The 23,667-nt window shown below is 33.3% G+C and overlaps 1 protein-coding gene across 2 annotated transcripts; it reads right to left on the reverse strand.

Annotated features, from left to right (window-relative positions):
* Positions 1-12,226: 12,226 nt before the first annotated feature.
* On the reverse strand, positions 12,227-17,557 carry LOC143071695 (tRNA (adenine(37)-N6)-methyltransferase-like). 2 transcript variants are annotated; one of them, XM_076246179.1, is made up of 4 exons: positions 17,462-17,557; positions 15,074-15,247; positions 13,583-13,740; positions 12,227-13,159 (listed from the first exon to the last, which is right to left on the reverse strand). In XM_076246179.1, the coding sequence occupies exons 2-4, from the start codon at positions 15,244-15,246 to the stop codon at positions 12,234-12,236; spliced, it is 1,257 nt and encodes a 418-aa protein (XP_076102294.1). In that variant the 5' UTR covers position 15,247; positions 17,462-17,557; the 3' UTR covers positions 12,227-12,233. The 2 variants fall into 2 exon arrangements, with proteins under 2 accessions (XP_076102294.1, XP_076102295.1); XM_076246180.1 differs by having other exon boundaries at positions 17,420-17,465.
* Positions 17,558-23,667: the final 6,110 nt, after the last annotated feature.

A 23,667-nucleotide genomic window follows, 5' to 3' on the forward strand; every position in this document is an offset into this window, starting at 1 on the left:
ATATTTGTAACCTTCGCGGCCGTTTATATACTACTCATTCACCACCAAATGTGATTTTATTAACGCATCATACTTACACCACAGAAGTTTTATGTGGGGTTTGTGGTACTCCATCCTGGTTATGGTTTGAACTTTTATCTACTGCGTCTTATCGACGTTTTTCGCTTGTCAGACCAAGGCTTTTCCATACTCGTTAATGCTTTGAGTTTAATTATATGTTTGCGGTTTACCTTCACCTCTGTTTCTTTCTATGTGTATTTTGATGAATACTCTTTGACGCGGCTCGGTATTTATACATCCCACCAGTTAGTTATAGTGTTATGATTTTTTGAATATGTTTCCTAGTATGTTTTTTTTTTCTCTCTTTGTATAATATCAGGGGTTGTTAGACTATTACATTACCCTGTTGTCCTACGTAGTTATTTATATTTTTATATACTATGTCGAATTGTTACACTATGTTGACTGCTCTTTTCCTTTTATTGTCACTGACTTTTACCTATTGTGTCTTTTAGTTTTATTCAGTTTAATGAGATTTAATGCAACTTGCATACAAATGAAATATGCAGCTAACTGTAAAACTAGGTTTATTCATTTATACAAAATGTCCTTTTTTAAGTTTTTCCATTTACTGTAAATCTTGGCCAGGGTGCCGCAATATCACCGTGCGCAACGTCCCAGTGTGTCCAGATTGACATCCCTTTTATTTTACTGTCAATGCTGATGGGATTTGTTTTTGTAGGGATGAGAGAAAAGTGTTTTTGGCTTTTTCAAAAAGACGGAAACAGTTTGTGCACTTAAGTCTCGTATAGTCTATCCACTGCATGCCTGGGCAATTTGGGTTCCCCTCCAAAATCCCGGATTCACGCTACCCGGCTTGTCGTTGCTGGCAGAAAATCAGTAAGTGTATACATGCTACATGTATGTGTAAAAAATACTTGTGTAGTCTACTTGTTCAAAAATAAAAACGAACAATGATGTTTCAACAGTTTATCTGCTATGATCGGAAACAACCCTCCGAACTAGGCGATTCGAGTACCCCGACGTTATACAAAATGAGACCCGAGTTTTGCGGATTTATCGTGTTTTTTTCATATTTTTCCCAATTTTGTCTTCCATCGATACAATGAATTACATCATACTAGACATCTACTTCGTTTTGTGAATATGTATTCGATGCAATCTCTATCATCAGTTTAAACATTACATCCGCGTATGTCGATTCTTTGAAAGTTACGGACATCTCTATTGGTATGATGAAAAAAGTTACGGACAAGTTGTTTTGAAGTTACGGACAGCCTAAGTGTTTTTTTAAATCGTGCTGTGATCGTTTATTTTGTAGAATTTAATCACCTTTCCAGTTTAGGGGTTTCCCTAAACGATTAATACAACTTTTAAATTCAGTTGTTTAATTGATGCATTCGTGGTATTGTTATTCTATAGAAGAAACATATCTAACCGACGCAAGGCGACTCCATCTTGGGCTGTGGTTACCCACAGTTTAAGCACAGTGAATCTCGGACTAGACATGCATAAACATGATCAAGGTAGGCATTTATGTTTTATTCAAATACGATTTCATTTCATATACTCTTAAAGACTTTAGGGCATACACGGTTTACCTTCAAGGTTAATTGTGACCATGGAAGACTCGCTTCCTTTTAAAACAACAAAACTTGAACAATCCTTCATCATTTCCACAATATTCTCTTTCTCATTTGTCAAGGCTTTGGGCGCAGGGCCACCGCCAGTTTGTGCTCTATATTTCATACTTTCCGCATACTCCTTTTTTGCTTTTGTTTGTAAGTTTTGCCATTTTGTTTTGACTGCTTTATCTGAACGAGAATGCAAACCAAGAGCATTTATTTTGGACGAAATGTCTTTCCAAATGCCGTTTTACTTGGAATTTGTAATTGAATTAGTCAATTTGCTCCGTATAACAGTAATATTGTCATTGACCAACTGTTGCAGCATGGTCATCTCCGCTGAATCCCAGTTTGAAGATCTTTTTTTCTTATCAGCGTCGTCTGGAAACTCGGCCATTTTGTTCTTGATAAAAATCGCGAAAATCACGAAAATGCACGTGAATGAATGAATATTGGGAAATTGGAAATTAAACATGGTTCAAGTACGAATTATCATTTTAATTTACATTTAGTGAAACGTGAGAATAATTACGCTTTGTGCAACGGTTTTTAAAGTCTTCTTTAACTAATTGAGAATTCTAATTTTAAGTACTGTTTAACTTTAAACCATGCACGTTTAAATTTAAAAGACCTTTGTGCAACCCAGTCCTGGACGTCACATATAGCAGAAAAAGAAGTTTTTATTTGGCAAAGGGTACCGGGATTTAATATCCTCTCTAATGAAATATTTGCCACTGCCCCCTTGTCTGTTCTATGAATTCTTACCCTGAGTTTTCTATCTATGGCATGCCAAGAAATCCTCGCTAAAAATTTCGTTGGACCTCCTACGGCTCCGGGCATTAGTCAGTAGTTAAAGATTTGATTTCATTCAACAAATTTATTTACGACCTGCATGTACGTGTCGCTTTGAAGACACCCATATACCAAATGGTCAATATTCATCAAAGATATAGGAAGCTGTGGTACGGGTGCCAATGAGACAACTCTCCATCCAAGTGGCAATTTAGAAAATTATACCATTAGGGCAAGGTACGCGGCCTTCAATACAGAGCTTTGGCTCACACCTAAAAACAAGCTATAAAGGGCCCCAAAACTACTACTACTAGTGTAAAACCATTCAAACGGGAAAATAACCAACGATCTAATCTATATAAAAACGAAAAACGAAAACCACATAAACAGACAACCACTGAAAATCAGATTTGATGTATTAAATTTGCTCTATGGGTTGTTTCAACGGAGGCAAATTCTTGGCATGAAATGGGAGTGGTTCAGGTAAAAGCTAGGCCACATTGTGTGTACCTTGATTGTTTTCCTTCTCACAACTTCGACAGCATGATTGATCTCCAATGATGGAATTCTCGAATTTAAGAGTTAAAACCTCGGACACATTTGGGGATTGATACATCTAACGGATTTACTTAAATGTACCAAGTAATCCAGTGTGCATTGACTTTGGTACTAAACAAAACAAAATATGCATTTATATATTATAGTGAAAATAATTTATATGTTGTGGTTCTCAAGTTTTATTCTCGCTATTTTAAATTCATAGTACGTTTTCACAAGCAGTGAATTTAGAATATTTAAAGGAATCACTAATTCCAGAGAAATATGTCTGTTAGTTAATAAATAATGTCAGTTTATATATATAAAAAAATCAACCAAATACTGTTCATTTATATAAAGACTTCAGAATAAAGTAAATGTTAGTTATTCGCCGGTTGTCATGTTCATCGAGAATGAAAAAAAAGTTAAAAATCATTCAATATGTAATTTCAAGACCTTTGAAGGAATACACCACTAAAACAAGTGCCGTGCTACACTTTACATGTAGCATATATGTTTTTCTCCTAGTTTATCCTGAAATTTGTTCAATCCAGCTGTCATTTTGTGGTGATTATCAATAATTCTTTGTTTGTTTTGTTCACGCATCGGTGACAATATAATGGAATTTGATGCGACTGTCATACAAGTGAGAGGTTTAGCTAGCTATAAAACCAGGTTCCTGACTTGGTACAGGCATTTGAAAATGCCAGTACCAAGTCAGGAATATGACAGTTCTTGTCCATTCGTTTTTGATACGTTTTGTTATTTGATTTTGCCATGTGATTATGGACTTTCCGAATTGATTTTCCTCTGAGTTTAGTATTTTTGTGATTTTACTTTTTGATTCGTGACCTACGACCAAATAAATGATCATCACAAAACTTATTACAAATAAACCTTAATATTTGCGTTTGTCTTTTTTTTCTGCATTGAACATTTTGTACAGGTTTCTTCTGTCCACCGAGCAAGGTCATGATTTCTTGTGATATGACGTGTGAGGTACAGCCAACTATATTAGAGTGTACTACGGCTTGGAAATATATTGGGAGCCATTAGGCATTTGAGCTGGCTTTCTGCTGGGAACAGTATGTCAATATATATGTTCCTGTTTTCTAAAACTGCTAGCAAGTCAGGAAACTGACTTTTCATTAGTTGTCTAATGTGATACCTTCACGTACTTTGTTATAATTTTTAATAGCTTTGAAGATAGATAGTAAGGCATATAATTAACATTATTATGATGAAATAACATTGAGCAGCAACTATTTTTAACGATTTTTTCTTGTTCAAATTAAAAAAAAACTCTATAGCTTCAGGGGGCTGGGCCACCCTGACCCCCTGCCTCGGTATAAACAGAAGGCAAGCTACGCCACTGTTGTGAGTACTTAAACATTACACTATTAAGTATGTTTTGTTTGTTCTCAAACCTTACACCATGCACATACACATTATGATTTTTTCAAAAATTTAAATCAAGGAAAAATAGAAGAAGAGCAAGAGCTAAACTACGAAGAGATTGAAAGAAATATCGAATATTTATTAAATGAAATGATTACGCCCGATGAAATAATAAGAAATATAAAAAACTTAAAAATAACAAGGCAAGCGGTGATGATCTGATTTTAAACGAATTCTTCAAAGCTACGTGTGCTTCAATAGAAATCATTAATATCTTTGTAAAGTTATTCAATCTTATATTTGACACAGGAATCATACCAGACAGTTGGTTATCTGGAAATATACACCCTTTATTTAAAAATAAAGGAAATCAACAAGTTCCGCAAAATTATAGAGCTATCACTATTCTTAGCTGTTTTGGAAAACTGTTTACGTCCATCCTAAATGAACGATTAACGAAATATTTCGAAAACTTTTCAATAATACATAACAATCAAAGTGGCTTTAGGAAAAAATATTCAACAACAGATAATCTTATTTATATTACAAAGTCTCTTCGACCTAGCTTGATCGCAAAAGAAAAAGTTATTCTGTGTTTTTATTGATTTTGCTAAGGCGTTCGACACAGTTTGGAGAAACGGCCTATGGTTTAAGATGGCATTGAATCACATTGATGGAAAAATGCACACAGTAATACATAGTATGTACAACAATATAAAATCAAGAGTTATATACAATAATCAAAAATTTGATTTTTTCCCATGTAACACTAGAGTTAGACAAGGGGAAAATCTTTCCCCTCTATTATTCTCTTTATATATCAATGACCTCACTGATTTTTTGCTATCACATAATGTGAAAGGTTTGTCATCAATATCGAATTCCCTTGAAACTAACCTCAATATCTATTTAAAGCTGTTCATTTTATTATATGCAGATGATACTGTTCTAATGTCAGAAACAAAAGAAGACCTTCAAATGCAATTAAATTGCTTCAGTGAATATTGTGATACTTAAAGTAAATACATCTAAGACTAAATTTTTAATTTTCTCTAAAGGAAGACAGCCTTATAATATTAATTTCATTTATGAAGAAAATGAAATTGAAATAGTGAAAGAATTTTACTACCTTGGACTATTGTTAACCAGATTTGGATCCTTCAATAAAGCAATGAAAAGACTATCAGAAAAAAGCAAAAAAAGCTATGTACAACGTTATTTAAAAAGGGAGGCAGTGTAATTTATCAATTGAATGCTAATAACAGTTATTTGACAAACTGGTGAAACCAATTCTTTTATACGGATGTGAAGTATGGGGATTTGGAAAAAATGACATTATTGAACAAGTTCATCTCAAATTTTTAAAGCATTTACTACACCTCAAGAGATCTACCCCAAGCATGATTGTGTACGGTGAAACTGGACGATACCCATTGGAAATAAGCATTTAATGTCGAATGATATCATATTGGTGCAGGCTGCTTATAGATGAAAATAAGTTATCATCAATCTTATATAAATTTGTATATTCCCGATATCACACAAACAATGATGATATTTTACGGATAAAGAACATTAAAAATATATTGGACAATGCCGGATTTTCAAACTTATTTTATGTGCAAAATACAGACCTCACTAAATGGTTACCAAAAAGTATCAAACCTAGATTAATTGACCAGTTTAAGCAAATTTGGAATTCAGCTATTCAGAACAAATCAAAATGCATAACTTATAGGCTCTTTAAGGAAAATTTTGAATTGGAGAATTATTTCAACATCATAAATGACCGAGATATATATACACTTTGTAAATTCCGAACATCGAATCATTCACTGCCAATAGAAAAGGAGAGATGGCATAACATTGACAGAAGTGGTAGAAAATGTTCAATATGTATATTCTATTCTGTACGAAAAGAGATATCGGAGACAAATACCACTATATTTTTGTTTGCCCGGTGTCATATGGTATTTTGAACCCCCTAAAAATTGAACCCGGGGTCAAAATACCATGCGGTATAATGACCCCGACCCCCCGGGGTCATTTTACCGCATGGTATTTTTTGAAATTCAAGGTCTATAGTAGGGGGTTCAATATACCGCAAAAGGGGGGGGGGTCAAAATACCATGGCTTAGTAAAATTTTCAAAATATCTTTTCAAGCATATTTAATACATACAAACTACTTATTGGAGTATTATTACCATGTTAAGGAGTTATAATAGCTTGAACTTTTGAAATTCAAGGTCTATAGTAGGGGGTTCAATATACGTTGGGGGTCAAAATACCAAGGAATTTTTTTTCAAAATATCTTTTCCAGCATGTTTAATATATACAAACTACTTATTGGAGTATTATTACAATGTTAAGGCGTTCGAATAGCTAGAATTTTTGAAATTCAAGGTCTATAGTAGGGGATTCAATATACCGCAGGGGGGTCAAAATACCATGGGTAAGTAAAATTTTCAAAATATCTTTTCAAGCATATTTAATACATACAAACTACTTATTGGAGTATTATTACCATGTTAAGGAGTTCGAATAGCTAGAATTTTTGAAATTCAAGGTCTATAGTAGGGGGTTCAATATACCGCAGGGGGTCAAAATACCATGGAATATTTTTTTTCAAAATATCTTTTCCAGCATGTTAAATGCAAACAAACTACTTTTTGGAGTATTATTACTATGTTTAGGATTAAGAATAGCTGGAATTTTTTTTAAATTGAAGGTCTATGGTAGGGGTTCAATATTCAGGATGGTCAAAATACCATGGCTTAAGAAAATTTTACTTTGCCATGGTATTTTGACCCCCCAGCAATATATTGAGCCCCTTATTCTAGGCCTTTAATTTCACAAATTCTGGCAATTCGAACTCTTTTATGTAGTTACAATACACCAATGAGTAGTTTGTTTGTATTAAACTTGCTGGAAAAGGTATTTTGAAATTTTACTTTGCCATGCTGTTTTGACCCCCCCCCCCCCCCCCCCCCCCCCCCCCCCACCTCTGCGGTATATTAAGACCTTTAATTAAAAAAATTCTGGCAATTTTAACTCTTTTAGGTAGTTAGAATATACCAATAAGTAGTTTGTATGTATCAAACTTGATGGAAAAGATATTTTTTTAATTTTACTTTGACATGGTATTTTGACCCCCCTGCACAGTCAAAAAAATTCTAGCAATTTTAACTCTTATATGTAGTTAGAATACACCAACAAGTAGTTTGTATGTATTAAACTTGATGGAAAAGATATTTTGAAAATTTCACTTTGCCATGGTATTTTGACCCCCCTGTAGTATATTGAACCCCCTACTCTAGGCCTTTAATTTCAGAAATTCTGGCAATTCTAACTCTTTTAAGTAGTTAGAATACACCAATAAGTAGTTTGTATGTATTAAACTTGCTGGAAAAGATATTTTGAAAATTTTACTTTGCCATGGTATTTTGACCCCCCTGCGGTATATTGAACCCCCTACTCTTGGCCTTTTATTTCAGAAATTCTGGCAATTCGAACTCTTTTATGTAGTTAGAATACACCAATAAGTAGTTTGTATGTATTAAACTTGCTAAAAAAGATATTTTGAAAATGTTACTTTGCCGTGGTATTTTGACCCCCCCCCCCTTGCGGAATATTGAGACCTTTAATTCAAAAAATTCTGGTAATTTTAACTATTTTAGGTAGTTAGAATACACCAATAATTAGTTTGAATGTATTAATCTTGCTGGAAAAGTTGTTTTGAAAATTTTACTTTGCCATGGTATTTTGACCCCCTGCGGTATATTGAACCCCCTACTCTAAGTCTTTAATTTCAGAAATTCTGGCAATTTGAACTCTTTTATGTAGTTAGAATACACCAACAAGTAGTTTGTATACTTGTATTAAACTTGCTGGAAAAGATATTTTGAAAATTTTACTTTGCCATGGTATTATGACCCCCCTGCGGTATATTGAACCCCCTAGTCTAAGACCTTTAATTTCCAAAAATCTGGCAATTCTAACTCTTTTATATAGTTAGAATTCACCAATAAGTAGTTTGTATGTATTTAACATGCTGAAAAAGATATTTTTGAAATTTTACTTTGCCATGGTATTTTGACCCCCTCCCCCTTTTTTACCATGGAAAATCAAAACCACCCTTATATATAAGTCTGAAAATTACACCAAACAGTGTTAGTTAGATTTTATACTGACAAATCAGACTTATATAAATATTTGCATTAACCTTGTATCTATATCACTCTTAGATCCAGTGGACATGTATATTGTATGGTTTGTCACTTGTTTAGACTTGTTTGTAATATATATGACATTTTGTTGGTAAAGACTTCAGAGCACTTATACCAAGCAAAGATATTTCTTTATATTTAAGCATGGAAAATGTACTCCCCTTCTTGTATGAATGATTTTTTATTCATGATAAGCTTTAGAAGAATGTAAAATGTTCTAATAATCATCTAGGATGAATAAAACAGGGAGTTCAATTTACCATGGGGGTTCAATTTTCCATGCAGGGGGGGGGTTCAATTTAGCATAGCAGTATTTTGACCACGGGGTCAATTTACCATGGGGTTCAAAATACCATATGACACCGGCTTTCAAAGATGAAAGAAGATTTATTCCAAATGAACTAATACCAAGATATAACATTATTACATTCAACAAACTGTTTAATTAAAAAAAAACCAGATGCTCTGCAGGGCGCAGCTTTATACGACCGCAGAGGTTGAACCCTGAACGGTTGGGGCAAGTATGGACACAACATTCAAGCTGGATTCAGCTCTAAATTTGGATTGTGATTAAATAGTTGACACAGCATAGGTTTTGGACACAGAATGAATGTGGTCTAATGAACTTAAAATAATTTTTTTGTCTTTGAGCAATCACTATGCTGTTGAATATTAATCCTCTCAAAAAAATGTTTGAAGAATTTTTCTTTTTATTTATGAAATCTGAAATGAGAAAAATTTAGCCCCCCCCCCCCCCCCCACCATTTTTTTTTCACATCCCCCTTTCCCTTTTTTCAAAACTGATCTCAATTCAAATTTCTAATGGAGTTTGCAACAATAACTACTCATTTAAATACATCATAAAATATTAAAATGTAACAAATAGTGCTTGTTATCACTGAATGGTAAAGATTGTTTTAATTTATCAGTTGGTAGTAAAAGTGAATATACATTGTGTATTGTATAAAACAATGATTTAAGTTGATTCAACTACTATTCTGGACAAAGAAAGATAACTCCAATCAATTGAAAATTTCTTGCTATTGCACAATATTGTGCAATTAGATATTTCTTGCTATTGTGCAATACTGTGCAATTGAAAATATTTGCTATTGCAGTTGCACAATACTGTGCAATTGAAGATTTCTTGCTATTGTGCAATACTGTGCAATTGAAAATTTCTTGCTATTGCACTATACTGTGCAATTGAAGATTTCTTGCTATTGCTGAATACTGTGCAATTGAAAATTTCTTGCTATTGCACAATACTTAATATAATAATTTTGGATCCTGATTTGAACCAACTTGAAAACTGGGTCCGTAATCAAAAGTCTAAGTACATGATTAAATTCAGCATATCAAAAAAGCCAAAGAATTCAATTTTTATTAAAATCAAACTTAGTTTAATTTTGGACCCTTTAGTATTTAATGCAGACCAATTAGAAAACGGGACTAAAAATTAAGAATCTACATACACAGTTAGATTTGGCATATCAAAGAACCCCAATTATTCAATTTTTGATGAAATCAAACAAAGTTTAATTTTGGACCCCCATTTGGACCAACTTGAAAACTGGGCCAATAATCAAAAATCTAAGTACATTTTTAGATTCAGCATATCAAAGAACCCCAAGGATTCATTTTTTGTTAAAATCAAACTAAGTTTAATTTTGGACCCTTTGGACCTTAATGTAGACCAATTGGAAAACGGGACCAAAAATTAAGAATCTACATACACAGTTAGATCCGGCATATCAAAGAACCCCAATTATTCAATTTTTGATGAAATCAAACAAAGTTCAATTTTGGACCCTTTGGGCCCCTTATTCCTAAAAACCTGTTGGGACCAAAACTCCCAAAATCAAACTCAACCTTCCTTTTATGGTCATAAACCTTGTGTTTAAATTTCAAAGATTTCTATTTACTTATACTAAAGTTATGGTGCGAAAACCAAGAATAATGCTTACTTGGGCCCCTTTTTGGCCCCTAATTCCTAAACTGTTCAGACCTCAACTCCCAAAATCAATCCCAACCTTCCTTTTGTGGTCATAAACCTTGTGTTTAAATTTCATTGATTTCTATTTACTTATACTAAAGTTATGGTGCGAAAACCAAGAATAATGCTTATTTGGGCCCTTTTTTGGCCCCCAATTCCTAAACTGTTGGAACTAAAACTCCAAAAATCAATCCCAACCTTCCTTTTGTGGTCATAAACCTTGTGTCAAAATTTCATAGATTTCTATTTACTTAAACTAAAGTTATAGTGCAAAAACCAAGAAAATGCTTATTTGGGCCCTTTTTGGCCCCTAATTCCTAAAATTTGGGCCCAAAACTCCCAAAATCAATCCCAACCTTCCTTTTGTGGTTATAAACCTTGTGTTAAAATTTCATAGATTTCTATTCACTTTTACTAAAGTTAGAGTGCGAAAACTAAAAGTATTCGGACGACGACGACGCAGGACGACGACGCCAACGTGATAGCAATATACAACGAAAAATTAAATTTTTGCGGTCGTATAAAAACCAGACACTAAGAAACCTCTGCAATTTTATAAGATGTATTAATAATAAGCTCACTCCTTCTTAACAACCATAATTTATTTACCGTATTCATACTTATAGAAAGTATTTCTTTATACAATTTTAACTTTACATTTGACTATGTAAGTCTATATATATATATATATATTCTTTTATATGTTATCCCATCCGAAATTTTGAATTTTATGCATTTTAATGCATTTTTTATTTTTATGTATATTATTTTTTAACTTCTCCGTAACCTTTGGATTTGCATGGTTTTATGATGAGAAACTACATGTATCTATCTATTAACATCTGTTTTGTGAGTACTTTAACGTTACCACCATTAATATGTGTTTTGTTTGTTCTCAAACCTTACACCATGCATGTACACTATTAACATCTGTTTTGTGAGTACTTTAACCTTTCCACCATTGACATGTGTTTTGTTTGTTCTTAAACCTTACACTATTACTGTGTGTTTTTGAGTATGTAAATCTTACACTTTTATCCTGCTCATTAGAAGAACAATTGGTTCATTTAGAGACAACAACAAAATTAAGATGAAAACAAGAATGTGTCCATAGATGCCTCACTGGCACTATCATTTTCTATGTTCAATGGATTGTGAAATTGTGGTAAAAACTCTAATTTGGCATTAAAATTAGAAAGATCACATCATAGGGAACATGTGTACTAAGTTTCAAGTTGATTGGACTTCATCTTCATCAAAAACTACATGTACCTTGACCATAAACTTTAACTTGAAGAGGGACAGACAGTCGGACGGACGAACTGACTCACAGATCAGTAAGCAAAATGCCTCTCTACTATCATAGGTGGCGCATAAAAATCATCAATTCAATTGGGGGAAAAATACAACATGCTTTACTATAAAATCATTCATGCATTTACTAAAAGGAAGCTTTTAACAATTTCTCAGTGCCATCAAACATTCTATTATTGGCTGTTAAGCCTAGAAAATATGCTCTATCATATATAGCTTTGCAGCATTCTCTGTATAAGATAAACCAGTATGTTTATCATTAAAGAAACATGATAAATTGCTTGTTATTGGCCAAGAAAAAAATAAAGAGCATGAAACGAATGTTAAGAATTTTTATAATGCTCAGCATGACTAACAGGTTGAATTTTAACAACTTCAGCTACTTGTTTGTCAAACCATGCTGTTACATGGACAATATCAACAACAAAGTAATATAAACTATCAACACAGTGTTTTCTACGGTAAACTGACCGTGGATCCTGACAAAGTATGTCACTGATAGCTTTACTGACTTCCATTCCTGATTTTAAATATTTCAGACAAAAATCAGATGCTGCTGATGATGAAAACAGTTTTAGTTGTTCCTGAGCAAGATTTGTAAATCTAACTGATATCTTATCAATGGGTGGTATTTCTATCCAATCAGCAGTTTTTGTGTTGTCTGTATTAAAAGTTTCTGTATCTTTGTCAGCATCTTTGGTACATATATTTATCACATTTTCACTGTCTACAGGGCCAGACATCACATTAACCTGAGTATCATCATTGGTTCTTAATTCCCTTTTCAGGCCTAAATCTAAAGGAAAATCTGAAGAACTAACATGCAATGTAGACTGTTCGCCAACATGTAATTTAGACTGTTCACCAACATGTAATTTAGACTGTTCACCAACATGTAATGAAGACTGTTCAAACTCTGAAGCACCAACATTTAATGTAGACTGTTCACACATATCATCTTGGTTGCATACATTATCAGTTACTTTACAATCAACTTGTTTAATACTTTTCTCATGGCACTCAGAATTGTCAGAGTTGTTTTGTTCTTGGTTTAAATGACAATTCTTTAGTCTTAAATCTTCCTTTGATTTATTCCCTGATGCCTGGCCACTTGTTCTCTCTGTGTTCAAGCAACTTTCTGGATTATCTTGAACATTTTGTGGAATATCATACGAAGGTATATATGGTTTTATGTCTAGAACTGGAGTACCATCTAATAAATCAATACCACTTAAATGGAGAATGGAGCCTGTAAAGATATAACAAATTCATCTTTTAATTTGTTAATTCAAATAATATTACTTGATTTCAAAATCATAAATAGATAATAAAATTCTTTATTTATTGATCTTCAAAGTAGCTTATTTAATAATTAAATATTTATCTGCCCTGATGCTTTCGAGAAACAATTTATACAAATAGAAAAAGTACAAACAAATAAATAAAATAAATAGCATAACATAGATCACTACAACATGTACAATGAATAATATTGAGTAATATTTAAACATCATTTAATGAAAGAAAAAAAAAATATTTCAATTAGACTGTAAAGTTAAAAAAAAAATGAACATTAGACCTTTAAGATAAGTCTGTACACACTATCTAGTTTAGCCAGTGTAAACATTATAGGGATAGATCTGTATAAAATTAGTTTTGTACCAGGTCTTACCTTCTATGCTATCTAGTTTTGCAAGTGTTAGTCCTATAGGATTGGGTCTATATGGAGATCTTGTGGAGAACACACCTACTCTTTTCCCATTTAGTCTGGGGGGTTTTACTTTAGCCTTTGTGAATGTGTTATTATTCTTATGGAAAACAAATATGACCCTGAAAAGAAATATAATGTAGTGATTGAAAAGATCAGAATATGCTATTCAATGATATTTTCCACACCAATTTAGTTCTAGCACCCCCTTAATTTGCAAACATTTAAAAACTACATGTCAAAGGCAACAGTTTTACAAACATCAAAATGATTTTAAAGATCTTACTTAACTTGATAATTTATAGGAAGCAATCATGCTACTTCCAATTTAGATACAGTAAATTCTTAACCTGAAGTTTTTACTTGATTATATATACATGTACAAGTTAAGAATGTGTGGATTAAAAGATTCTGGTTCTACATAGTTAAGTTGAAATAATTTGTTTGTAAATAACAATGATGACTAAGTCATGTATGTTGACAGAGATCACAATGAACACAATGACTTATCATTAAATACAGTTAAGTCGGCTTCATATCTTGACTTACATCTAGAAATTGACAATGAGGGTCGGTTGAAAACAAAACTTTACGACAAAAGAGATGATTTCAGCTTTCCAATTGTGAACTTTCCATTTCTAAGTAGCAACATTCCAGCAGCACCTGCATACGGGGTATTTATCTCCCAATTGATACGATATTCCCATGCTTGCATTTCCTATCATGATTTTCTTGATAGAGGGTTACTGCTCACAAGGAAGCTATTAAACCAAAAGTTCCAAAGGGTGAAGTTGAAATCATCCCTTCGTAAATTTTACGGACGCCATCACGAGTTGGTTGACCGTTATGGAATAACCGTTTCACAAATGATATTGGATATGTTCCTTACGTCGTAACTACAATCCCCTTCCCTTTCATGAATGTGACCTTCCGAATTAGACTGTTTACCGGATTTGTAATCACATAAGCAACACGACGGGTGCCACATGTGGAGCAGGATCTGCTTACCCTTCCGGAGCATCTGAGATCACCCCTAGTTTTTGGTGGGGTTCGTGTTGTTTATTCTTTAGTTTTCTATGTTGTGTCATGTGTACTATTGTTTTTCTGTTTGTCTTTTTCATTTTTAGCCATGGCGTTGTCAGTTTGTTTTAGATTTATGAGTTTGACTGTCCCTTTGGTATCTTTCGTCCCTCTTTTATCATTATACTTGTCTTGAACAAAACTTAAAGCGTGGCAGCCAGAGCAAGAACATCTAATGATCTGACACCTTCACAAAATTAAGAGAATCTCAGTTCAGACCTAGATCTTTCCCTTTCTTTGTTATGTTTTGGTAACTTTTTTTTTTGGTTTTTAAATGGTTACAGATGGTGTTTTCTGCCTTTTTTACTCAACACTTTTCATTGTATTTTGTTTTTTTCCATGAATACTAATTATATCATGATTCCTAAACCTTACCAAACATGTGAAAATTCCTCTAAATCTTCTAAAGAATGTTCTGGATTAGTGAATATACTTTTGTCAATAGTGATAGTTCCTCTAGCATATGGACAAAGTGCTGGCTGTCTGGGTGTTCCATTCTTGTAGGTAAATACAGAACTAACATAGCCTATTGGTTTCATGGAATACATTCTGAAAAGAAATGACAGTTCTTAGAAGTCAAACAAGAGCCTCTGAGTATCCTTAATCACAAACCAGGTATTAAATTAAAGTTTCTCTGTAGTACATGATGACAATGTACTTCAGTTTTTAATAGCTTAGACAGGAAATCAAAGCTGTAATGCTGAATCATTAAAATTTTCAAAATGACAAATTCAAATGTCCTACTTTTGTTTTTTAGGATACACTAAAACTTCATATTCATACATGTATATACATGTACAGGATATATAATTACCAGTAACAGTTACTTACATTTTGTATGATCAAATTTACAATGATCAAACAACATGAACAATGATAGATTATCTTTGCTTTGGAAACAATTGTAGAGATATAGCACAAAGATGAGATGTAGCCTAGAAATTTCTCATAGTTGAGAGATCAATGATAATATTTTTTTTTGTCATTCTGCAGTTGAGACTACACAAATCTGTCAAATGACCAGCATGTGACCATGGCAAGATGGCAATGCATCAATGGTTTTAATAAAAAAAAATCTGAAGAATTTCTGAATAATTTGATCTTTCTTTTAAATTTATTTTATCAAAACTTTTGATTTTTCAACTCTAAGGCAGCAACCATTTGATTTTCTGGGGGGTGCTATGGTTTTTTTTGGAAAAAAAAGTTTGTTTCCAGTTTTTGGAGAAAAAAATAATTTGTTTTTGATTCTGAGAAAAAAAAATTGTTTGTTTCACCCTCAGCTGGCACTATATGTAATGCTAAAATTGAAAGAAAAAAATTGTTTTCGACTTGTCGCGAAAAAAATAGATTGTTTTTCGCCGCAGGCGGAAAAAAAAATTTGTCCAGAAAAAAAAACCATAGCCCCCCCAGAAAATCAAATGGTTGCTGCCTAACTGTAAACCAATATTTCTTCTAAATGTTCTTATCGATAACACTTGCTCAGTGTCAAATAAACATTTTTACAAGCATAAAATATTAGGGCAATGCCAAAAAGACATGATAGAGTCCTAAGTGTTGACAGTTTATAACTTGATAAAAAAAATCATACACCCTAAATATTTTTCTTTATGTCACGGTGCATAACCATAACGGTCACTTCTGGCGGAAACGGATACTGCTACCAAAACCAACGGCGACTTTCGGAGTTTTTCCTATGATGGACTCGGACAACGATCCGAATAATGAGGATTTAGACAAATCTGTTAGGTAAGTGATACAATTGCCGTGTCCACGGAATCCTCGGATGTTTTTTTGTCATCTAGAAACCACTTATCCCAACGAACATGTATTCCTTTTATATTTGATTAGCATTTTAAACTAGTGACTATGTGTTGTGCAACTCTTTTTTCTACCAAAATGATAATTATTTCCGCTTTAATTAGAACAGTATTAGCCATACTTACATGGTTTCGACGTAAACTTTCTTTTGTTAATAACATTTTGTGCATAATTCAAGATTTAAAGTCAAACTCTAATACCTTCCTTTTCAAAATTATTAGAAACGGGTCTAGGTGAAAGGGTCCGTTTCTAATAATTTTGAAAAGGAAGGAGTTTGACTTTAAATCTTGAATTATGCACAAAATGTTATTAAGAAAAGAAAGTTTACGTCGAAGCCATGTAAGTATGGCTAATACTGTTCTAATTAAAGCGGAAATAATTATCATTTTGGTGGAAAAAGAGTTGCACAACACATAGTCACTAGTTTAAAATGCTAATCAAATATAAAAGGAATACTTGTTCGTTGGGATATGTGGTTTCTAGATGACAAAAAAACATCCGAGGATTCCGTGGACACAGCAATTGTATCACTTACCTAACAGATTTGTCTAAATCATCATTATTCGGATCGTCGTCCGAGTCCATCATAGGAAAAACGCCGAAAGTTGCCGTTGGTTTTGGTGGCGGTATCCGTTTCCGCCAGAAGTGACCGTTATGGTTATGCACCGTGTATGTTGTATGCCTTAAAAAAGTAGTCATGCAAGTAGGGGGGATGAAATTATGTAAACAAATTTAGGGCATGCATTTTATGGTAATGTGACTTTTTTATATTTTGATTCTATTCTTTAAAAAAACCCTGTGTTCTCGGGACATTTGGTGGGGGTATGTCAATTTTGTCAGTTACATGATATAATAATTTCATCAAATGGTGAAAATTGTTCTTAAAGGAAGTAACATAGATACATTTTGAAAGTAATATTCGATAAATAAACTTGAGATATTTACATGTGTAGTGTGGCAGTTTCGAAGAAAAACCTAGATATGTAAAGAATGTCATCGGTTTCTCTCTAGAATTTACATGAGTCTACGCATTGTACTGATACGGACTGAGAAAAGAATAAAGGTTAATTCGTCCCTCCGAATTTAAAATGGAAATCGACCCTTACCATTGCGATAGACCTTGGGAAAAAGTGTTCGTAATTTCATAATCTATGAATTTTCTTTGAATATATAGAAATAGCTGCATTTCTTATTGTCTTCTAGGCTTTGAGCTATTTAGCATTGTGGATATTCATATTTTTAAAAATATTTTTATTCCTATTTGTGACATCACTGGCTAAGACATTAGTTATCATTTTTATATTTATGGTTTTTTTTTACTGAATTTTTTTTTTTATCCACAATTTGATGAAAAAAAATTCTGTTCAAGCAGGTGACAAAAGAATTTATTCTGAATACAAATTTTATTTTTAAGATTATTTTTTTAATTCACCAACCGCACATGTTTAAGACAGCATAATGTTATATGTTCTGTCATACTTCGATACATCAAATTAGATTTTCAAATTGTTGTCGGGGATTTTGGAGAAAAATAGAATAAACCTGAGCTCTATAAATTCCTATGAAAGTTTTTTTTTTTTTCACAGTCGGTCAGTTTAAATTCATCGTTAGATCATGCCATGTATTAACTTGGGTAGTATTATTTTATTCAACAATTTAACAAAGTATTATAATACCATGGTCTTAGAATAAAGTTTATAAAAATCACAAACGGGTTAAGTATTTTATTGTCGAAAAAAATTCAGATCTTTAAGATTTTTTTGTCCCCATGTCATTGCATCGAGATATATATGTAAGCACCAAAGCATAATAATTGTCCAGTCTCGATTCTGTGTCCTTTCTGCATACCGGTGGCCTATTCAAAATTGCGTCTTTAGACGCCATAAATCTATGACAATATCCAATCGTTTCTCAAATTTGCGTTTAAATCATTTATGTGTTGTTGTCTCTTCAGTACATTCCCCATTTCCATTCACAATTTTAAAGGGCTATCGAAAAGATCAAGTATGCAAGTTACACAGTCAGTGGCATACGTGTACATTGCTATAAGAGGGGTTGGTTGGCCAGGGACAAAAGAGCGGGAAGCTGGAAAAGAATCGTCATACATTCTGCAGTCAGTGGCGGATCTAGAGGGGGGGGTTCCGGGGGTGCGCACCCCCCCTTTATTTTTGCTGATCAATGCATTTGTATCGGGACATATGTTTTGCACCCCCCCCCCCCCCTTTGCCCTGGGTTAGCACCCCCCTTTCGAAAATTCCTGCATCCGCCCCTGTGCAGTACTGCTTATTTGAATGGTTAAAGTCCTTTTGGGCCCTTTGTTATTTGCACCGAATTCAATAAAATTCAAATATACTTCTCTTATTTAGTTATACTTATATATACCAGCTTGCCAGTTGATGTAGGTCTGAATTTTAATAAGTTATAGCACCAATTTTTTTTATTTGATAAGGTTTCAAATGTATCAGAATATGGAAATCGACATGATTTTCAAAATTTCCAAATTACTTGTATGCATATTTTTTTTCAAATATGTGTTGAGGAATATACTAGTATGATATATAGAGATTAATACATGGCCTTTTCCATATCAGCCTGGGTATCATCCCGAAACCCCATATCATCCCGAGACGGAGTCGAGGTGCTGATATGGGTCGAGGGATGATACCCAGGCTGATATGGAAAAGGCCATGTATTAATCGCTTTATCATATACTTCCGACAATAGTGTTATGTAAATAAACTCGCCATAGATACCAGGACTAAATAAGGCAAATAAACGAATACAATAACTAAAACAGTCAAAAACTTTATGAAGAAGTTAAATTATGAATCAGATATACTATAATTGTCAAACAACAGTATCACTACCTCCATATATATGTATGGTAACATTTCCTATAGAGGCATTTTGAAACATTGAAAATTTGGAAGAGTTTTATGATCATTATTACTCCATGTTTGTTGTACTATAAAATGATTCTTTTAAATTGTCAATGGCATTTGTAAGCAAGTACTAAACTGGGGACAAAAGTTCCCGTAAATTTTGACGTCGTCATAAAAATATCTGACGTCACAATGGAAAAGTAAACAATCGATACCAGAAACACCGGAAGTAACTTGCACGAGAAGCACTGTTACGGGTTTTTGCACGAGACGCCCCTGATATGGGTTATCAGTCCGGGCTGATATCGGTTATCAGGCCGGGTGGGAAATTATGGCTTGGGTACTTCCACTCATTACACATATGCAAAAGCTATCATTTCAATGCTAAGTATATGATAAATATGATTATCACATACTTAAACTAAATAACATATGATTTTTATCGTATGATAATAGCATTAAATTAAAGTATTTCCATACTTTTTCGAATTGGTGCTTAGCGGGCTGATATGAAAAGTTTATCGCATGCTTCGATTGTTATCACATGCCTTTCCGTAACGTTATCACATGGCATTCCGGTGATACTCGGTAAATTCCGGAAAATACACCTCAATGCTACGTTTTCAGTGAAAAACATTACAAAGTAGTGTACAAAACAAATTATTTGGATACTGGAAAGTATATTGTGTAAAATAATAAAATTAAATGAAAAAAAAATTAAAAATAAATTATTAAATAAATGCATTTTTTAAGTTTTTCTGAAACATAATTTAGAAAGTTACTTTAAAAAAGTTGACTTTTCCAAACAATGTTCATTATGTATATTGTTGAATTATTATTTTTTGACGATTCGTCCATATTAAAATGTGTTTTTTTTCTGTTGAGGCATATGATAGAAAGATTTCATATTGAATGTATCAAATTTTGGGTCCGACGTCCGTGAACTTTTTACTCTTTCAACTTCTTTTCGGGAACCACGTAAAAGGATCAATATACGAATCTGTTATTTTTCTCTACTGTTGAAGCATATGATAAAAAGATCATAACATGTCATTTTTCATATCGCATGTATTATCAGCCCTCGGTCAATATCAGCCCTCGAGCCATGCGGCTCTTGGGCTGATATTGAACCTAGGGCTGATAATACATGCGATATGAAAATTGCCATGTAATAATCTGATATTATCAGAGACAGTCGTCTAGTAAAGTGTGTTACCTTAAATGAGTACAATACCGTTTGTGAAATAAATGGGACTATTGCTGTTTTAAAAAAAAAACAAGAGATGTATGAAGCGGTGTTGTACAACAAAAGACTTAATTACAAAAGTGTATTCGTGGAGTCCATTACTGTTTTGATTAGATGTATGTCGTACCTACTTGAGATTGACCCATAGGAGTGAAGCATGAGAATCGTCATATATATACTTCAAATGCCTAATAAACGAAAGGCAACACAAATGATGCCCGAGAGACCACGCATGATCATTGTTTCAAGTTGAGCATTATTGATGAACAGCAACTTAAAAAACACAAAGAAGAAAACTATATTTTGACACTCTACCGTTTCCTTTTTCAATTTTATATCTAGGTCAGATGAAAAAGAACTAAAAGAATTTCAGCTGAGAACAAGGAGCTGACGAATAAAGACGACGATTTCATTTTATTTACTGATTTTTGGCATACGACTGCTTTCAAGCAATCTGTAGACTTATACCAGTGGCTCAGGACAATGCCCTCACGTCAACCGTTTTATTCTAAACATTAAGGAACATCTCAGATTCTTATGATTGTCTTGCTTTAAAAGGTAAATACAAACAAAGGGATTGAACTTAAACAACTTTCCTATAATGTTCTTTTCATAGTCTTCATGCTTGATATTTCCTTTTACTTATATGCGTGTTTTTAACAACACGGAAAATCAGAATTAAGCAGTATTTATATTTAGTGTTTTTTATAAATTTAGAAACACGTCAGAGGGAAGTCCCCAGTTTTTCATAAAAAATGCGAGAGTTCTCTGAATTCTGATAAATCTATTTCTGTCATATAAGAACTGAAGTGGAGTTTTTCTTATATGTCACCGTTATGAAACTGATATTTGATATTGTACTTCCATAAAGAAATAGAGAACCATCTAGGTCGTTTATTTAAAATTTAATATACGTTCTTGCTCCAAGGTTTGTTTAGGTAATTATGCGCATGCGTATAGTTTTCTGGACTTCAAGGGGTATTAGCTATAAATAGATTGAATGGTTGCTCTGGATTCCCCACTCAGTTGAATAATTTAAAACTCATGGGATCCTTTCTTTGTATGTCTGCTATTGAGGGTTATTGTTGTTGCATAATTTTAAATCATATGCATCATTTAAATTAAAATAAATGTATTCCACATCGTTAAGGTATAACTACACACCCCTTCAGGCGAAATGGAGTCTTCCATATTATCGTTTCGAGTTGTCTCCCTTCTGGAAGTAACTTCCGTCAATTTTGAATGTGAATACACTTCGAGAAAAATTAACTCGCTCTGTCGATATACATCGTAGTATATTAAAAACGATCGCAATTTAAACCGAGGAATATGTACGGAAAGGAGTGATGACAACTGACCCAAAGGAAATTAAACATTTAAAGAGTTAGGAATGGGGTTTCTCCAAGAATTAACGTACGAAAATAGGTGATAATTAAGATACGAAGTGAAATACCTTGGTGAGTACTTCATTTGCCACAGCGGCTTAACCCGGGTTAGCCCTGTCGACGCTTCCGGTATAGGCACAGTAGCTTCATTGGATGTAAAATCAGCCACCGGCGCGAATAGGCATACGACGCCCTCGCCGGTCTTCACTTACCGGCAAGCAATCAGCCGGTCATTAAACTAAGTATTGCGGGAAGCGCAATTTTAGATAAATTGTCGGAATTTGAAAGGTGCAGATTGATTTTTTTTCAATCAGACTATATTATATTATACTGCATTGGTCCACTATGACGATGATAAATTGCCATGCTATATTTTATTTTCAGATTTATAAAATTATCTCGGAGAAACCTTTTTATGGTGAATAAGACCTCAGAAAAAAAGATTGCATTTTAAAAGAATATTTTTATTGTTAACAGATTAATTTTTTATATTCCCTAGCTTAGTAAGCAAAAAAGTATAAATTTGAACTTCTGTCGCCATCTTTAAATCAGCTGGTTCCACTTGTTTTATTTCTTCCATATTTAACCCGGTCACGTGATAGGGCGAACCGGCATAGCCCGACCTAGAACAAATGGAGCAGCCTTCTCTCACTCTGAGTCTCAATGACTGCTGTTGAAAGTAAACTTGGAATTTGTAGTACAAAAATAAAACACAATAGGCCTAAGTACATTGTTCATATACTTTTATCCGGGATTGGCTATTTTGTAACTATTCATATTACGTAAATTACATTTTACATGTGCAGTTGAATTAGTTTTGAAAATAATATTATCTAGCTACATGTATTCATGTCTCAATGAAAACAATGGCAATCGTATCCATCAGAGCTTTGATTATGTATGATACTTGTAGTATATTTTGTTGACTTTGAAGCTCATTTGAATACTCTCTGATTGGTATGCATGAGACTTTTATTTCTGATCGAACAGGCACAAACGTATTATTTATGCAAATGAGTTGTGGCCTATTTTTGATGCAACGGATTTTGTCCAACCAATGACTTCATATTTTGTCATTAGCTGAATTATAAGTAATGAAATGCACTTCTCTTATCTGTCACTAACTTGGACACATACTTCAAAATGCACATGTTGTCGATGCTTTGAATTACAAGTGGGAAAAAAAGGGGGGGGTATGGAAAAGAAGTCACAAGTTCTATAACAGTAGTTTCAATTGGAAGAAACAGTATGTCGTGAAATATTTTTACTGGCTATTCGGACAATGAACTTGCCTCTGTCCGAAAAGCCGGTAAATAAACTCATCATAGACACCAGGATTGCCATTTTGTACGCTAGATGTGCGTTCCGTCTATAAAAAAAAATCAGTGACGCTTGAACAAAAAATGAATAAGTGCTTTATTGTAAGGAAATATCGTTGGAACTGGTGTTCTCGTTGCGTTACATGAGCATAACAAAATAATCCATTAGAGATACAGATCTAGATCGAATCTTAGCTAGCTTCCATGAACTAGATTTTAAAAGTAAAAACGAGTAAAGTCTTCAAGTTATGCGGGATTTTTTTTAGATTAAAAAAATCGAGTTCCTTCCATACTGAAAAAAGTTTTTTAACCTATAATT

This window comes from Mytilus galloprovincialis, chromosome 4, assembly GCF_965363235.1.
Source record: "Mytilus galloprovincialis chromosome 4, xbMytGall1.hap1.1, whole genome shotgun sequence".
Lineage (NCBI taxonomy): Eukaryota > Metazoa > Mollusca > Bivalvia > Mytilida > Mytilidae > Mytilus > Mytilus galloprovincialis.

Bases quoted from the DNA above. Each gene is read 5' to 3' on its own strand.
- LOC143071695 (XM_076246179.1), bottom strand. From the start codon at position 15,246: ATGTATTCCATGAAACCAATAGGCTATGTTAGTTCTGTATTTACCTAC. The intron at 13,741-15,073 runs GTAAGGTTTAGG...ATTTCTTTTCAG, and splicing joins GAGGAATTTTCACATGTTTG to GGTCATATTTGTTTTCCATA. The intron at 13,160-13,582 runs GTAAGACCTGGT...ATATCTTTACAG, and splicing joins AAAACTAGATAGCATAGAAG to GCTCCATTCTCCATTTAAGT.